Genomic DNA, 19,203 nt, shown 5'->3' on the forward strand with positions numbered 1-19,203 from the left:
CCACCAACCCACCAGACGCCTGCCCTCAGTCTCACTTGCACACACCCCTCACCTGCAAAAACACAACAGGAGGTCTAGCATTCTCCTACGCCGCACCCAAGACCTGGAACGACCTCCCTCAACACAGGGCCTCTTCTTTACTGCTTCTTGAATTCGGCAACAAGCTGAAGACCTACTCTATGACCAATTCTCCTGAGCCGACTGGTTTTAAACGTTTGTTTTATAGGTACTTGGCAGCCAGTAAGTTAAGTGGATGATCCGTGGCCTGGATGTTTTGAGAAGGTGTTAAAGGTCTGGGGCCTGGGTTTATACTTCTGACACTTTTAAGTTGGTCACCTCCATACATCAATGCCTGGAGGCCTTTGCTTGAGACTTGCATTTGTTAGGCTGTCCTGTGACTCTAAGGTGTATCTGTGTGTCATTACCCAGGCAGTGAAATTAGGTCCATTAGAGGCTGATATTGAAGAGGATGGGTTAGAGGGGAAACTGTGAGTGTCCATATATGAATGTAGATGCTTTTAAAATTGGATAATCTGCAACAATGAGATCAAAAACCTTTTGTACACAATGGGCCATATTATTCATAGGGTGCACTGAGCCTGCTTGTGGTCAGTGCACCTTTTATGAGGTACACTTGGCGCAAATAAGGACAGTGTGGTCTAGTACATGTACTGCGCTGCTCTCTGGGCAGCACATTGGTGAAAGGCAGAGCAGCTGCTTGAAGCAGCCCCTCCATCTTTGAGAGTGCAGGTTGTACCCAACCTGCACTTCAAGGAGGGGCTGAGATACCCCTGCATGTGGGTGCACTGACTGTGCGTCACCTCTTTGTGGCACATAGTGAATCTTTGCCACTACGCTAGCATCCAACTAGATCGCAGGCGCCATGGCAAAGTGGTTGTATCATTTGCATGAGGTCACCCCCACATATGAAAGAGGGAACAACCCCTGTGCTATATTGTACTAGCGCTATCTGTATTATAGAACGGGCCGCACAGGCATCCGTGGGGGGCTTCTGTGCACTGGGAGGAGCAACAGCTTCACCCAGCTGACCATCACTATTGGGGAAGGCCTGTGCTCACTTGGCGCAATATGGGGATTCAAGATCCCAAGGCTGCTTTCAGCTCTCCAGAACCCCCATTCCTGTGTAACATACCTGTTAAAAGCTGAGAAGTCAGTGTGGAGCTCTTGAGCAAGACCACATGGTCCCATGCCGCGTCTGCAGACAGACTGTCAGGGTTTATCATCATATGCTGCTGTATCTGAAAGATATGTGGATTTGCTGAAAGTCTTTGTGATCCAGGTCTAATTGTTCAGGGCACCTGTGCATCCTCTTTAGAGCTATGTGTTTGATCCTATGGGCACAGACTTTAATCCCAGCAGGTCCGCTTGGCCTTTATCCTTCCAAGGTAGAAAAAACTGAGCATCATTGAGTTGGGCAAAGCTGAACATTTGATATCTGTCAACAGTGCCCAGACACCTTTTAGAGTTCAACTATGCGCTAGATGTTGTGTCTTTAGTCATCTGGCAGCTGGTAGTCTGGTTGAATCAACTACATTAAGCCAAACAGTTATAGTGCTGTTTTGCAAAGTCTGTTTAGAGCAGGAGTGAACAGCTCAGCTTTAGACATGGATTCATTTTAGCTGCAGGCTTCAGTGTTTAGGGAGTTATGAGTTAATTTAGGAAGTCTGATAAATGTACTATGGGATTTATATTGAGTAATCTCCAACAATTTTGGGGATTTTTTCAGCACATGAAGTACTTCAATTTGTCATATGCTTGTTTCAGAGGGTTTTGATAAAAAAAAAATATGATAGTCAAATTTTTTAGGATGTTCCTGCTTCCTTCATGGTTGTCATTTCTTGTATTCAGTGAGTGAATGCGTCCAATATTTGCAGCTTCTTGTTTTCTGATGTCATGCAGATGTCATTTCTCTTTTGAATATTTGACCTTCTTTCGTGCTACTCTCTCTGCAGCCGTGATTATCACTCTCTTCCAGAGCTCAATAGTACTTGTGACAATTTCATAGAGGGATGAACACAAGCCAATGATGCCCTACTCCCAAAACAACTTCATTATACAAATTATAAAAACAAATTAATTGAACGTATTATCCTTCAGTGATTAAGGCACTGTCTAAAATGCAAGTATTGATTCTCCCACTAGGGGGCGGTGGCGTCTTGTGTGGCCACTCAGTTTAGTATGCCATATCCTTTCGAGCCTACTGATTTCAATTTATGTAGTAAAGAAAAGTAAAATTCTACTAGATTGAAGGGAACTAGTAAAACATGGAATGATTTTAACCCCTTCGCTGCGGCGGCTATTCCGCCGCATTGCTAAGGGGGGCGGGGCGGCCGCGCGGCGGTTCCGTGCTTGTGACGGAACCGCTCCGTCACGGCTCGCGGGTGAGCTGTGCTTGTGACGGAACGCTTCCGTCACAAACCCGCCCGCCCATTATTTCGTCAGCGCAGGCGCGGAATTCGCGCCGCGCAGGCACGGCGAGCGGGCCGTGACGGAACCGTTCCGTCACAAGCACAGCTCACCCGAGGCTTGTGACGGAACGGTTCCGTCACAAGCATGCAAGGGGTTAAAGTCGAATCTTCGGGATCAAGTTTTATTAATGGCGGATGAAGGGCTGGGCAACTGGAAGGAAGAATTTCCTTAAGATTTTTTGTACAAAGCAGGGTGTCTTGAATGGATTTTACCACTTTATTATTCTGAAGAAATGTATGTGAGGCTATGACTTTGAAATGTGAACATATCACAGACCATTATTTGATATATGTTCAACTTCGTGTGGCGGCGTGGCTACACCAACACTGACCAAGTGGCTATACTACTTCAGGAGGTCACTTTAAAAAATAAAATATGCACCATGATCTTGTAATGTGAATGCAGGTCTGTCTGCCACATTTACCAGTTAACGAGTAAGAGAGGGTTGAAGAGGAGAGGTGGTTTGTGCCACCCTCCGAACAAATTGTGGTGGTAGCGGGTGTGAGGAGTGATGGAAATAAAGAAGCAACAGAATGAGATGAAGGAATAAAATAGGTCATGGGAAGGATCAGGAAGCGATGGAAATGCGTAAGAGGTACGGCAGAACCAATGAAAGCTTTCAATATGGTTAGCTCAGACCTATCCGTGGTAGATGAACAGGGTCGGACTGGGAACAGCAACCAGCACTGGCAGATTACTGCTCAACCGGCCCTGGGAGCGGGGGATGGGGCGGTTGGTAAGACGCACTGCCCCGCTTTTGTTAAAGGGGGCACTGCTGAAGAACTGGCCCCCATGGCCAGAGAACATGCCCACCGGCGAAACGCCTGATCCCCACTACGGCCAGTCGACCCTGTAGATGAAAAGGTCTATAGTTGGAACACGCTGTTAGTTTTGTGTTGTCTGGGAAGGAGCGTACCCTTTCTTCGTTACATGAGGGTCATGGGGATATGACACAGATGAAAAGAAACGCCAAAAGCAACTTCTGTTGACCTGGATTAGATATTCACATTGAAATATATGTAACAAATTGTATTCCTTGCATGGAGAGGGACAAGTCACACAAAATTCAAGAGTTTTCTTCTTTAGTGGCACTGGCGTTCCCTATGAAACCTCTACCTCTGAGGACCATCTTTGACTTAGGGTGTGTCTGTAAGGCAGGAGTCTCCAACCATTTCTGTAGTGAGAGATACTTCTACTCAGTGAAACTCATTGTGAGCTACTGAAGGCTAAACAGCTTGCGCTTTGTGACTCGTCACCGCCACACCCAGCTTCAGTGACTTTAAGCCTACTGGCCATAGAGCCATATACTATGGTTTGGACAAAATTCTTCGACTAAGGGCACTATGACAGGGCTGGCATGTGTGTCAGTGACAGCTTGGTCTTTGGGGATGTATGAACACGTGTGCGTATTAATGGAATATATTTGTGTGGGTGACCGAAAGCCTGTGTCTTATGTACTTGCAGCACAGGACATACCTTTCGCCATATGTAGCACCATTACATGTATAACATACAATAATATTTTTTTAAATGGGAGAAATTCAAAGTGTAGAACAATTTTCTGCAAAAATATTCATGAAATGGAACATTTTTCTGCACTTTAAAATCTCTCATTTAAAAAAATGACTGTATTTTTTAGTTATACTTATAGCACAGTGCCTACTCCCCAGTGGGAGTAAGGGGCCTGCTGTTTGTAAATGCGACACTTTAAAATTGGAGAAAATCAAAATGAAGAGTTAACTTAATCATTAAAGTAGCTTTTCATTTTAATTTTCTCCCTTTTAAAAGCATTCAGAAACATCATTTGGTTCACAGCGCCAATATTGAGTTGAAGAGTACTTTTATTTGAATTAAATAGCTCAGTTGTTAATCTCTGTGCCCCAGCCCGGGTCATAAACCTGACTGAGCACTGCTCATTATCAGGCCCTAGTATCTGCAACCGGATAATACTAATGTAATGTGAACATACCCTACCTTAACTTTAAAAGGGAAATAGGACCTTATGCTTATTTAAAAAAGAACTCAAGGCTGTGAGCAATTCTGAAGGTGTCTGGGAGCTACTGGTAGCTTGTGGTCGACTGTTTGGAGACACCTGCTATAAAGTATGCTGTTGTGATGGTGGACCATTTCTCCAAGGGTCCAGAAGTTAAAATGGTGAAGATTATAGCTTCTGATGAAGTCAAAGAGTACTGACTTAACGTTTTTGAAATAGAAGAATTTACTGAATGCATAATCACATAGAAGTGAGTATTTTTGGAATAACATGGTGTTCGTCATTGGAGAACAGCACTATATCATCTTAGATGGTATTGGCTTGAAATATGGATTGGAGGGGGAATGGAGAAAAATATTGTCGACTTAATCAAAACTATAATTATAGTCATGTGGATGTATCCAAATGTTACATAACTGCATGTCAAGGTAACTACATATATATAATTCACATATCTAGCCAAATACCTAGTTAAAATTGAGGAATTGTGTTGCATGTTTAGGAGCTCAACCCGCTAGCAACCTGGCCTGGGCTAAAACTAAATTACACTGGCATACATTGCATAATTTTGGGAATTTCGCCTTGTCCTTATTAAGCTATGGTTCATAGCAAAATTATAAAGCGGCGACAATGAAGAACTAGAACTCGAGAAGCTGTACGATGTACTTGTGTTTTTAGTTTATTTTTTTAGCTCAAAATGCGTCTCCATGTCAAAAATTGACACAAACTCATTTTTCGCTAAAATATAGCACTAAATGATGGATTTGCATTTCACGTAAAGTACATGTAAATACACATACTTTTCCTGTGATTTTATCCAGCTATTCAAAATCAAATAACGCTAATTTCACACACCCTACTAGCAACGGAAGTCCTACTTTTGTTCTCACTTCACTCCCACCTCCTGATCCAGAGCTGGTTGGCTACACTACCATCCATAGTATTGCAGCCTGCTCTTATCAAATGCAAAATCTCTTTGGGGTCTTTCTTAAAAGCAAGCAACATTTTGACAAACATACAAAAGGCAGTAAACAATCTAAGAGTCAACAGAAAACCTTGAGAAGCATGAAGCCTTTTGTCCCATGAAAGTAAACTTTGCATGGATATGTGCATAGTCAAAGCATTGCCACACATTGCTCACAACTACATCCATATAGCTGCACATTGAGTAATTCCCTGTGCCATAATGGCAGCGGGCAAACCATTAAGCCACATACAAGACTTATAATGACAGCACCCTGGCATACAAAGTCCAACCTTATGGATCAACAGACTTGCCTTATGGGAGCCGTGGCTTAGCAAGGGGAGGTCCACCCCGGGCGGCACGAGTTTTGGGGGCAGCAGCTTTCCCCCAATCTTCAATCAGCAGCTGAGGGGTGGCAAAAGGAAAAATTCTCGCCAGTACCCCACCTTCATCTCTTTGAGGGGCCGCAGCGGGGTGGCAAACACGGGGACCGCCACAGGCGGCCAAAGGGCTAGCTACGCCACTGTACAGGAGCAGCAGTAATGCCGACTGAGCAGACTACAGGTGCTTTGGGCAGAATACTACTGCATAGGACAGATATGCCCACAGCCCTAGGTAAAATAGTTGTTTCCTGGTTCAGGGTGATCTTGAAGTTATTATAATAATTTTACACTCACTCAGAGATGGTTTATCCACTTTGATGGTTTAACTTCCTGTGATGTCATCAGTGACACAAGCGACATGTGATGTCAATGTTTTGTCATTGAAGGTGTCCGGGCAAGTGTACTCATTACTGATGTCATCCCTACAACGTGGACCTTACTGAATTCTTAGCCTCATACACAGCCTATCACATATCACTTCCTGAATATTTAGCCTGGTACACAGCCTATCACATATCACTTCCTGAATTCTTAGCCTGATACACAGCCTATCTTCCTGAATATTAGCCTAAGTTTATTTACAAAGAAACATCTCTCTCCGTTAAGCGTTTGTAATAGAACATGAAAATGCGCACAGACGCTCTTTCTCTATGTCTCTCAATTAAAACCCCCTGATAATGATCAGTTACAGCTATCAAATAAAAAATTAAAATCTGAAATTAGTTTGGTATTGGTATCTGTTATGTGGCAAATTATGAAGCAAACATTGGGGATCCAGAATTATGCGCTAAAACTGCAGCCACTGAATCGTATAAATCCACTGTCCCTCCCAATGAGCATTGTTTTATCAACAATTTATTCATGAAAGGTGAAGCTGAACATTCCAATTCCAGTCAACACCCATTCTCATCAGCATATTGAAGAAAATGTTTTTTTCCAAGTCTACTATGCTTATAGATCCCAGTACAGCTGTATCTTTACCTTTCATCAAAAGATGGGGTAGTTGGCAAATTGGCTTCTTTTCAATGAAGAGTGGAGGTTTTATTTTCTAGAGACCTTTAGGTCATCAGTAGTAATATTTTTTATGCGGGGCATCCATTTGATGATGCCGCATTCAATGTCAAAACCGCAGCTGACATCATCTAACAAACCAACATTCTAAAACGCCAATTGCTGGTGATCATAAGAGATGCAGGGCTGGGCAAATACAACTATTTTTATCTACACTGCACCTTTAAGATCCAATCCTGGGAAGGGGAAGTAGGGAAACTGCCAGCTTTGAATCACACATACAAACTTCATAATTTGTGTGCATAAACCACAGAGGTATTTTACTGGCCTGATCCTCGTTCTAATATTGCAGGAATTTTTTCGCATTTTATTAATTATGTAATTTACTTCACACTTTTGTAATGCTTTGTTAATTGTATTCGCTGGACGCAAACTTTGTCAATGAAATTTGCGCCATGATCTTAATTTTCCTCAATCAAGCAAGCCTCTGAATATTGCCATGTGTATTCTAAGAAGTGGGGTTGATGAGTGATGTAAACATGATAGCTCTCTCATTTATATGAAGTATTGGCCCTGTTTGGTGTGGGATGGAGGCCTTTTTTCCAAGTCCCTGAGGTGTACATCCACTACTGGGTAGACAAAATTATTTCAGAAAAAGTCTGAAATGCATTAGTTTGGAATTTCTTTGTAACATGTATGGCAACTATGTGAGCCTCAAAGTCTAAGCTGAGGGGGCCTCATCACAGGCCCACACAGAAATATGCAAACACAAGAATGACAGAGCTTAGCTCAAATGTTTCACATATACACTTCTAGGTACACACAATAGGAGAGACATTACATACAAATATCACTTTGGCAGAATAAAAACAAAGAACTCATTTTTAAAATGTAACTTTTTTCCATCTTATAAAGGTGTTTAAAAACATTTACATATTTACATGTATGTATAACGTTGGTCTCATAATTTGTACAGATCAAACACAATGTGGTACAATAAAAAAAAGACTGTGTGGCACGAATGTTTGATAAAATACTTTAGTTGTTCCACCCTTCACGTTTTATGCAGTTCAGTAACTTGTATAAAAAACGAGGCAAAGTGAATATTAACAGGAGTGACAACTATTTTGTGGATGATTTGGGTTAGATTACAAATGGGAAAAGGACAAATTCACATAAAAATTGACTGGTATTCACATATAAAAAATGTTTAGGAAAAACAATTATTGTAAAGACACAAACGTATGGAAAATGACATCATAAATGGCAACATTGCTGAAACAAATCTAAGCTGAAAACGTAGTAGATTCTTGAACATCTGTTGCACATTTAATCAGGCCTTATGTTTTATTTTGGAAAAAATGGTTCTAGTTGTTATTGACTTTACTATAGCAATGGAGAATTCTGCTTTATTATTGGACTGGTCACTTATTGGAGCACCATTCATGCTAAGGTTTATGGGCTTTAAAATAAGGTCTAAATGTATGCTTTGTCGGTTGTTAAACTATGAAATCCAGAGGCTGTCATTTTATTTCATAATAATGTGTCTCTCGTTGTTTCTTGACTGCAACGTAGCCAGAAAGGCGTAAAGATGATTGGAAACAAATAGAACACTCTCCCATCTTAGAATATTTGGAAATGGAAATTGCCCCATGTTATGAAAATAGATGCATCCCATGCGGCTGCAGTTCCCTTTCTACACAAAAGAGGATCAAGAGTGCGAGAGGAACGCGTGGAACACCTTTTTTGGAATTCTGTAGGGATTAAAGGAGTTAGGATATAACATAGTTGTTTGAAGGGAAGGGGAGCTTTTGCAAATTACTTTTTATGCCTTCAGGGGACTAAGAAACTAAATTAAACAAAGTGGCAGTTAAATTTCTGTTTCTGCAAACACCTTTTCTTTCAACATTTTGTCCTCAAGGAGAAGATTCCCCATTGGGCTTGTAATTGGTGTTGGTTTCCTTTTATAACTAACCAATTTCACAGCACTGCTAAGTAACTACTCACTTAACTACATATTACAATAAAAAGTTGTATTTCAAATTCTTTGTTGAACACTATTTGTGGATTCTAGCTGTCAACTGAGATTTTCTACTCAAGTTCCATAAAATCCATATTAATGGCACTATGATAAACACCCAACCTTCTTTTCATTTAGAGAGCTCAACAAAACAAAATATCTTTCCAATGGAAAGATTCAACTATGCATACCTCAAAAAGTGAGGAAAATAGTTTTACACAGCCATTTGAGGATTTGGTAGCTATTTAGGAGAGGTCTGTGAACAGACATTTGTCTTTATAAAGTCACTACAGAAGGTAGCATTTCTAAAGAATATCCCAGATCTGTCAGAAGAAAAACGATAAAACTCAATTTATTATGGTTTATGTATGTTTTTAGAAAAGATACAGTGTTATTTTATGGGGATAGAAGCACATTTTGAGGGCCATCAAAAGAATATATGAGATGATCATACATATTATGCAAATCTTCTTATACCAGTTCTGCAAAGAACTTAAAATGTTCTTCCAAAGAAGTTTCCTAAACGAGGCTTGGGTGCTACCATTATTATAGAGAATTAGAAACTATTTAAAATGGTTGCCAAGTCAGCTCTGTAGAATACCAAATACGCACAAACATAAGCATTGACAAGAAGTAATCTAAGCAAATTACATATTGAACTGCTTTAACCAAAGTTTATGGGCACATTGGTGCTGCATTTAGTACTCAGTGGAGAGATGATTGTCAGGGTCACCTAATGATACAATAAGACATAAACATGAGTGATTGAAAGTGGGTTCTTTTTACGGTTTATTGTGGGGGCTACAGTGTTCAGGTGTTTGGGACCAAGGACTTATGGCGTTAGGCTGTTAGAAAGACTGTAAGAATTCATGTTTGTTATTATAACAGTGCTTATTCATAAACATATGCTAAAATTAAATGCATATATTAACATAAGAAGCCCCACAAATCCAGATAGAAACATCCATTAAATATCGGAAAAAAAGGATAGTTGTATTGGAAGATCAGATGTGAAGTAAAACATAAACCCTTTATCCACTCTAGTGCTCCACAGTCATAAACTGGAATATTGAAGAAAGTGAAACCATGTTAAATAAGCATTTCAGGCAAGGAAATTGATTACCCAACTTTCCGTACATGTTTTTCTCATTATCTGATATTTTTAGAGACATAAAGCATTTTTACAGTTATTGAAGAAATAATCTTTGAAATATTGTGTATTGCTGCAATTCCAGTAGTTGAAGTCTGATGACTAAATATTATGACTCTCCATAAATCACTTTCAGCATTTGAGAGAACGTATCTTACACGAGGATTCGATCTGAACAGGAAGCCTTTGCTGTCTCCAGAACTAATGTATTGTGGCATTTTTTCCCTGCTTTTCTTGGTTGAAATAAAAAAGATCAAACCCTATAAACCAATGTCTACAAACAAAGTAGAAATTTTAATATTTCGCCTAATGTGGCACACTTGTTTTGTGTGAAAACACATTTTATGAATGTTTATTTCCAAACATTTCGCCTTATTGTTTTTCACTATTACGAAAATAAAGGAAGTATCAAAAGAGAAATTAATGTGCTCCTTTACATAAATCAACTTGGTGGTACTAAGTATGCCTGCTTGCATTCACTAATTCACCTTCACGCTGTGTTGGGAGCCCTTCCTGTGGGGTGTATGTATTGGATCCAACATCCAAGCTCCTGAAGGCAATGGATTCTCACAGAGGCTTCAATGAAACCAGAATGTATGCTTTGGGAAATTTGCCTGATTGAATATCTTCTCCCTTAAATTTGGGAAGTGGCCAACATGGAAAAATTAATATTTAATTTGAGAGTATGCATTCTTTGTGGATGATGGTAAGTCTCCTACCTCACTTAAAATCATTTTTCCCATTGGACAAACCTCAAAGCAAACATGCAGTTGATCGGTGAGTTGGGCCAAAAGAAGGAGCTAAGATTTTGCAAACGTTTATTAAATGGTATTAATAGTTCTAGTCAACAGATAATGGGTTATAACCAGAGGTGGGTGCAACAACTTGTCCTTCTTGTACAGCAATTAGCAGAATTTAAAATATTGTTTCCTTTTGCTATAGTTTTCAAACCTCAACATGAGGTGCAAAGTTCTTTATGAAAATTTGCCCGCTTTGATAAATTTGACAGAGTGCAAAAATATGAAAACACTGTTAGCATATCGGGAGCAATGTAAAAACACATAGCTCTTGTGAGTCAAGAATTGTTTTGCAGCAGTTCCCTGAAGAGCGAAAGGAACCACTATTTGAATTGTTGTATTGAGGGACTGTTATTTACAGTGAAAATAGTGGCCAATCTTAGTTATGTCACATTCATCCATTCATCACCGACTAGAGTCCTGAGCAATTTTAGCTGTGATGTTCTGTTTTTAACTATCAGCCACATGGCCAGGAATTGTGCCTGCACATTGTGGACACAGTCCATTGGGATTCACTACTCCTGACACAATTGGCAAGATGCAAGGAGGCGCTTTCACTAAGAGCTTCTCCTAAGAGCATTCAACCTGATGGAAAGATGTTTCTCTTTCTTTTTTACAGCAGGTACTGTGTCACGCCTGATACTGCTTGATAATTCACACCTCGTGGCAACATTTGCTACACAGTAGGCTGCATTCTGTGTCAATGGAATGCCAGTCATTGAGTAGGATAATACTAGTGTTAATGCTTTTATTTTCATGGGGTAATTATTGGAATACCAATAGATTTCTCCTGTTTGTTATATCATCCAGGGTGCAAATTAGGGCTAAACTCTCTGATCCAGTCAATCTTAAAACATAGTCTATATTCTAAGATATCCACATAAGCAACATTTACATGTTATGAATTTTAGTTGAGGTTATTTACATATTTACTTGTCCTATGAATACATGATTTAACTAAGGGAAGGTTGACAAGCCTGGAAGCTGTAAAAGCACATTGTGTAATAATGTCAAGATAAATATCCTATACAGTGCAGAGAGATATGAACCTCTTGTAATTGGGCGTGATATTGATAATTATATCTCCACTGAGACAATGAGGATAATAGGAAGAGAAATATTCCCACTTTACACAATGCCCAATAGAAGGCACGTTCTTCATTTTTATTCCACTGTGAGGCAGGTTTCCTTGCTGTGTTTGGCATTTTGGTGATAAACATATGGTGTATTGGTAAAAATGCATGGCCTGGATTCAATTTGCTATACAACAAACCTTTTGCAAAATATTGTTCACCCCAAAATATACCCAAATATCTTCAACTTTTTGGACAAATACATAGACTAGTGTACCCTTGTCATGCGTACTGAAAAACCTTGCATTAATAGGACCAAAAATGCTCTCTTATCCTTCTTCTATTATTTTCAATTAGTCCATTTTTAAGCCCGTTGTATCCCTTTGAATGACATAGTGTTAGGAGATGCTCTGATAATGGGTGTTTGCTTGGTTACTATCTTGGTACTCCCTGAATCGGAACTGGTTTCGTGCATGTAGAAGCTAGAGAAACTTGCATTGATTCACTTAGATTACCCTGATATTAAAGAGTAGATGAGTTTGATTAACCAAAGGCCATATTTACTAAGGATTTGCCCTTGTGCAACACTAATTGACACAAAGCATCACAAACTGCAGCATCGACAGATCAACATGAATGTGGAAAATCTACTTTGAGCTGAAAGTTGACTCTCACAATCCGCTCAAATCCCTTTGCACCACCAGCTTGAAAATGTAAGTGCAAGGCCATGTCTGGGGTGGTTCAGTTCAAAACAATTTAGATATTTTGGTGTAAAGCCTAATTTACCAATATAGAATGCTTTGGATTTTCTACAAATCTTAACGTCAAAGAAAATCAGCTGCAAGCAAGGGGTCAAGCGTTACATTGTGTAACAAAGTTGCATATAATGTGTGCTTTACTCTAAATCACACACCTTACAGGTTGGACCATTCTGCTGGTATCTACATGTGGAAAATGTTATTGGTGCCTAAACTTCCAGTTAAAGTAAAGACTAGACTTTGAAAACTTGCCTTTGGGCCACAGTGCGAGGCTCTGCTTACCATCAAACTTTCAGATTTAGTGTGAGTACTGCTAATGGCATCATCGGCAGAGTACTTTTACTACATCTGGCGCTGCACTCCATTCAGCCTTTTGTGCCATGCAGGACTGCTGGATGCTACTTTCTTCTGGAATCACTGTGATAGTTTAGTTTTGGTCATGATCATGATGAAATCATTCAGTGATTTCAATTTTCTCTGGCTGAACCATTCTTCAAATGTTCAATCAAAAAATAGGGAATTTTGGAAATGATCAGACCCCCTTAACAACAAGATTGAGGTCAATGTGCGGAAAATTAACTTGCTAATGAGCAGAAGATATTTTTAAAGCATTTGGTGCTCCATAAAACATTAAGTAATTTAATAACTGATAATGATATTTGGCAAGCTTTTCGACCGGCTCCTACTTTCAACCAAGGATAGGGAACTTATCATAGATAGATGAGCTCAGCAGGGTGGAGCTCACCAATTAAGCCTAATCACTCAATTTTCTTGCAGCACTCCACCCCATGACCTAAGCATTTTCCTGGCACACTGCAATGCCAAACATGTATATCTTATTTTACAAACAGTTTTTGAGATACTATCAGCTTGATCATTTTCTTATTAGGTAATGATTCAAGAAAGCATCTGCCTTCTGTCAAAAGAGTCTAAAGGAGCAATGCTGAGGAATTGGCCGCCTCTAGAATATGTAGGCATTGTGTATAAATAACAAACTAAAGAAATCCACCGAAATCTGCAAGATTTCAGGTGAAAAAGCTAGAATGTCTTCTTTTTTGGAGTTTACATTAAAATGTGTATAGGGAAATGTCGTCTCATGCATTACGATAAACGCATCTCCTCTTCAAAGTCCCATTTACTGCGAAGGTAGCTGTAGTTTGATGATCATTTTTAAGATTGCAGTGCATTTGTGGTGTAAACTGGGGCCAGGCTTGACGACCCAGTAAATAGTAAAACACAGTCCACTTTCAAGAATACAAAATGTATACGCTTAATAAATATTTACATATTATACATTTCCATGAAAACCATGAGCCTACAAATCACCTATTATGAAAACTCAACTTTACTAAATGATGGGTTGGTGTCCCTTGCCAGAGTGCACATAAACGAAAAAAAGTCTTCGTACCGAGGATGATTTAGAAGATTGGATATCCCACAGCGTGCAGCGATATTTCCCTGAACATACCCCGATTTCTGATTACTATACATACCATCATATAATGATGACACCAGACTATCTTTTTCCGTAAGGAATTCAAAGCAGGTCTTAGAAGCAATGTTATGTTCTGGTTGGAGGATTATTATCCAGAGGATTTTTAGTAACTTCATGCCCAGTTCCATATACGTTGCCTAAGAAGGGAAGTGATTAGACCATTCTTAAGCTAATTCTGAAAGAGATACAAGTATTTGCCGAAGTTAGGAGAGTGGGTTTAGAGCCATTGACTTGTGGATCCCAGGAGGTCAATTTACCTCTTTGACTACTTTTTTTCAACTTACCAAGGCAAATGCAATTGATCTACTGATAATAACTCAAAAACATATGTGTGAAAATAGGTGTAAAAGACTCCAAGTTCAAAAACATTTGAGTTGGCATATGGAAGTTGGACTGTGTGAAAAGCTGTGTTTAGGATTGTTTATTAACCCCTTCCATGCTGATGACGAACCCCAGCCGTCATGCACTACGGTGCTCGTGTGCTGATGGCGGCTGGGGTTCGTCACGGCCCACCCCTGTTCGTGTTGTTTACAGCACACCAGGGGAATCGCGGCCGCATGGAAGGGGTTAACGTTACTATCATTGGTCTAATTCAACATGCTTCAGTTTTGTTATGTTTGCCTTTGATCTTTTTGACTTCCTTCAATCCCCAGTTGCCCTTGTTGATCTGCAGATATCTGCAGGAGCAGCATAAATGTTTCCTACATTTCCAAATAGGTAAATCTCTTAAGGTAGAACTGTGTTGGGTGAGTACAGGTGAAGAAAAAAATAATCACATTGTGTATTTCCAATCTTTTGAGAGGCTGTTTGATTGGCGGGTGGAAGACGCTTTGCTGTTTTCATCCATGGTAAGATCTCTTTGAAAATTGCAGAGTAATAATATTTTAGAGGGAAACAGATGCTCCTGAGCCCCCGAAATATGTATATTTTATGATCTGCTTCAGCCATTTTAAATGGAGCATCCAATCGAGAGAAAAATCTGTTCTCTTAAATTTGCCCCGGATGCTAACAGTCACTAACAATATGCATTCTAGAAAGTTTCTTTGTATGAGGACGTACAACGTGGCATTGAGATGTACTGTGACATAATTCACCGAATGGTCCCTTTAAACTCCTAGAGCAAAGCATCACTATCCTTGTCACCCGCCACTACCCACTTGTTCCCACATGAAATTGGTACTACAGTGAAAGAACAAGAAAAGAGAAAGCAGTAGCAAAGATGGGCAGGGCCAACCTGTTGGCCATGCCTGAGAGAGACTGACTTATCAAGTGTAGGTTTGTATTCATTCTAGGAGAGATCTAAGTGCAGTTTACTTAACATGAGGCCTCGCATTAAAATGCCATTCACCATCTTTCTCATTCAGGGTACCACACTGTACATGCAACTGTGAGGATGGAGATGTGAAATAAAACAACGTTTAACTTTATTTTCAATTCTGAACTGGAATGGTCCTTTTCCGGGTACCAGGGGTTGCAGACTTCATCTTGTATGGACAGTGCTGGTCACCAAGCATTCACCCAATTATTTGCAGATTTGAGAGCTAGGCACATTATTTTTGGATGGTGAAGCTTTTGGGAGAGATATGCACATCTTTCAACAGTGGAGAAGACAGACACCCCCGACATTCAGTGATGTGCACCTTCACCTAGAGAGCCTTGCATGTGTCGGCCAGCCTCCAGCAGAGTTTGGGGGCACATAAGCACCATCATATATAAAAAAAGGCATTCAAGTCAGGTAAAGGTACAGAGAGCCATTTGAGATGAGGGGAAATCCAGACCACCAAGCATTTATGTGTAGTGATACAGAAGACAAAGCTAACACGGCCCAGAGATTTGTGTCTGTTGTCTATGTTGATATGGTTTCCTTCCCATGCCATTTTTAACAAACAAGCACCCTATCCAATTGAGAGAATTCATTAGCTTCTCAAGCTGGCTTGTGCGGTCCGCGAATATTGATCTATGCCATGGTGGTAAAGAGGAACGAAAAAACGAGGATTGTGTTGGCCTGAGAGGGGCAAGACTTGATTTCCAAACATCCTGGCCAATATTTCTTCCAACTGATGAGTCAATGCATCCCCATACAGTAACTGAAGAATATAAATATATGGAATACTGAAAAGATGTCTTTACTAGAAAGTGGATTTCATTCAATGTAAAGATGCCATGCTGAGGGAAGTAGACACGCCTTCTGTGCCCAATAAATAACTGTTGTACCATATCCTGTGGCGCGGATGTAGTCTACAGGCCTCAGGGCCCTTGCCTTCTCCTCCAGCAAACATGAGTGGAGGGTTCTGGATACATTCAAGGAGGATCCCAGGAGGCCTGACACATGCCAGAGTGTGGATGGGTACCAGGAGTATTGTAGCACTTCCGGCTGTCGGTGAATTCTGGGTAGAGGGTACATTTCCAATGTTGCCAGAGTAATCCTTATTGCATTGCAAGATCCCACCCATGTCCTCTTCCCCGGAAGCACAGCACTTTGCTGCCACCAAGTTCAATGTCTGGCCGTTCATGCATGTGCATGTCTTTGGTTGGGGTTGCTCATACGAGATGCCCTCTCCCATTGATGTACATGCCATTGGCTTCGGGCTTTATCCTCAATGTGCCATTCTCCTGGTAGAAATGGTCCATGGCCTGTTTGATAGATGAGTGGTTTTCCATGCTCCCGTGGAAATCCTTCTCTCCTTTCTCCTCCCGACTGTCTTCCTTCTGCTCCTCATCTTGGCCTGGCTCCAACTCTTCCTCCTGCACCTCCTCGCTGGGGGCAGCGGAAGCCAGCAGTTCAGTTTGCGTCTCAATCTCGCGGACCGTGGTCAGTGTGGAGTAACTACGATGATCTGCCTCCTCCCCCTACAAAAATAAAAACACAATCACAGTATTAGAGCCTAAAGCTAATGGAGCATCACTCTTTCCAAATAATATTTTTCAGTCGAAAGATATTACTTGGTGTTTTACGCGTACACCAACAAATTCACTATTTTCGGATGGATCAAAACAAATTCCTGCACACTTTTTCTTCACGCAATCAACTCATATTTAAATATATAACAACTCTTCTGTGACGTTGGTCCCAATAAAAAAAATATTACTATAAGGAGTAAAAAAAATCCAATTTCTGCTTTGCTAACACCTCACTAACAAATTATCATTTGAAATACTCTGAGGTTATGCAAAGGGAGAACCTTGAGGTTACATTGAATCACATTTTCATAAATTATACAACATTATTACAGTCAACCATACAACAGTTCTGTGGATGATCTGACGAGATCGTGTTTTTTGATTTCAGTATTTTTTTTTTTTAAATAAAGCATATTTACATGGTAGTGGGTGAAACACATGGGGAGAAAGAAAGAAAGAAAAAGCGCCTGGGGGGGGGGGCAGTAATGGGGGGGGGGGGTTGTCAAGCATTGTCTACATTGGCTTAAGTTTGGCTCTGTTAACTCAAGCGTCTCTTGTTACCTACCCCTGGCTCTTTATCAACTTGGGTATGCATAGAAAATTGTACTCGCGTTGTCCTCTAGATGGCAGTAGTGGACATGAAATCAAAACCAGTCTATATTAAGGTAAAGAATATTGGCAGTGCGGTAGTTAAAAAAAAACACATTTTCCCCTGCCTATTATCATATAATTGGAAAAGTGTAGGAGTTTAGTGAAGTTATGCAATGAAGGTTGCAGAAATAAATCTGTTTATTTCGATTGAGGTGTTATTTATGTCTGCGCTGCGTCAAAATTCGAGTTTGCAGTTCCAATTAGGGCTGTGCTAAAGTTGCATGAATTTCTTCTGCGTAATTCCGTTTTTCTAGTTGACATTTTGACATACAACTGTCCATGCATATCCTGTCCCTGCTTATGGAAGGCATGTGTACATATGTGCGGCACCTGTGCATATAGGGTGACCAACTGGCATTGGTGCAAATTCAGGACGATGAGTGTAAAAATTCAGGACAAAGGGTCAAAATTCAAGACACAAATTCAGGACAGGAGGTCAAAATTCAGGACAAAACTCAGGACAATAGGTACGTTTTACAGACACATCAGAGGTCGCGCAATAGTATATAAGTAAGCCCAGCCATTTCCAAACATATTCAACCATTTGCAAACCTATCCATCATGTATCCTTCCATCTATCATTTCACTCATCCATCCCTTCATCCATCCCCTCATCCATCCTTTCACTCATCCTCCATTTTCCATCCATCCATCCACCCTTTCACCCTATCCATCTGGACACTTATCCATCCACTCTTCATCCCATCCATTCAGCCATTTACCCTTTCACCAATCCAGCCATCCTTTCACTTACTAATCCTTCTACCCATTCACTCTTTTAGTCATCCATCCATCCTCCCTTTCTCTCTCCATCGACCCTTTCACTTAGCCTTCCTTCCATCCATCCATCCATCCACCCACCCATCCATCCATCCATCCATCCATCTACTCATGAATCCATCCATTGCCCCTATCACTCATCCATCTATCATTTCACTCCTTCATACATCTATTCATCCTTTTGTCCATCTACCCTCCCTTTCACTCACTCATCCATCCTTGCACCCACCCTTTCACTCATATGTCCATTCATTCACCCTTGCACTTATCAATCCATCAATCCATCCATCATTTCACTCATCCACCTACCCCCATCATCCACCCACCCACGATCCACCCACCCACTCATCCATCCTTTCACCCACTCACCATCCAATCCACTCATCCATCCTTTCACCCACCCACTCATCATCCATCCATCCATCCTTTCACCCACCCACTCATCATCCATCCATCCATCCTTTCACCCACCCACTCATCATCCATCCATCCATCCTTTCACCCACTCTCCATCCATCCATCCTTTCACCCACCCATCATCCATCCATCCATCCATCTGTCCTTCCCCTCATCATCCATCCATCCCCTCATCATCCATCCATCCTTCCCCTCATCATCCATCCATCCATCCTTTTCCCTCATCATCCATCCATTCTTCCCCTCATCATCCATCCATCCTTTTCCCTCATCATCCATCCATCCATCTGTCCTTCCCCTCATCATCCATCCATCCATCC

At 40.7% G+C, this 19,203-nt stretch overlaps 1 protein-coding gene across 2 annotated transcripts in view; it reads right to left on the reverse strand.

Moving 5' to 3' along the window:
* Positions 1-7,722: 7,722 nt before the first annotated feature.
* The window catches only part of NECTIN4 (nectin cell adhesion molecule 4), a 165,658-nt gene continuing 154,177 nt past the window's right edge, over positions 7,723-19,203 (reverse strand). For both annotated transcript variants that reach the window (XM_086945419.1, XM_086945418.1), the window contains 2 exons: positions 14,707-16,984; positions 7,723-14,565 (listed from right to left, as the gene is read on the reverse strand). In XM_086945419.1, the coding sequence (XP_086801545.1) occupies positions 16,676-16,984 (309 nt within the window). In that variant the 3' untranslated portion in view covers positions 7,723-14,565; positions 14,707-16,675. The remainder of the gene's footprint in view (positions 14,566-14,706; positions 16,985-19,203) is intronic.

Source organism: Lissotriton vulgaris, chromosome 12 (genome assembly GCF_964263255.1).
Source record: "Lissotriton vulgaris chromosome 12, aLisVul1.2, whole genome shotgun sequence".
NCBI lineage: Eukaryota > Metazoa > Chordata > Amphibia > Caudata > Salamandridae > Lissotriton > Lissotriton vulgaris.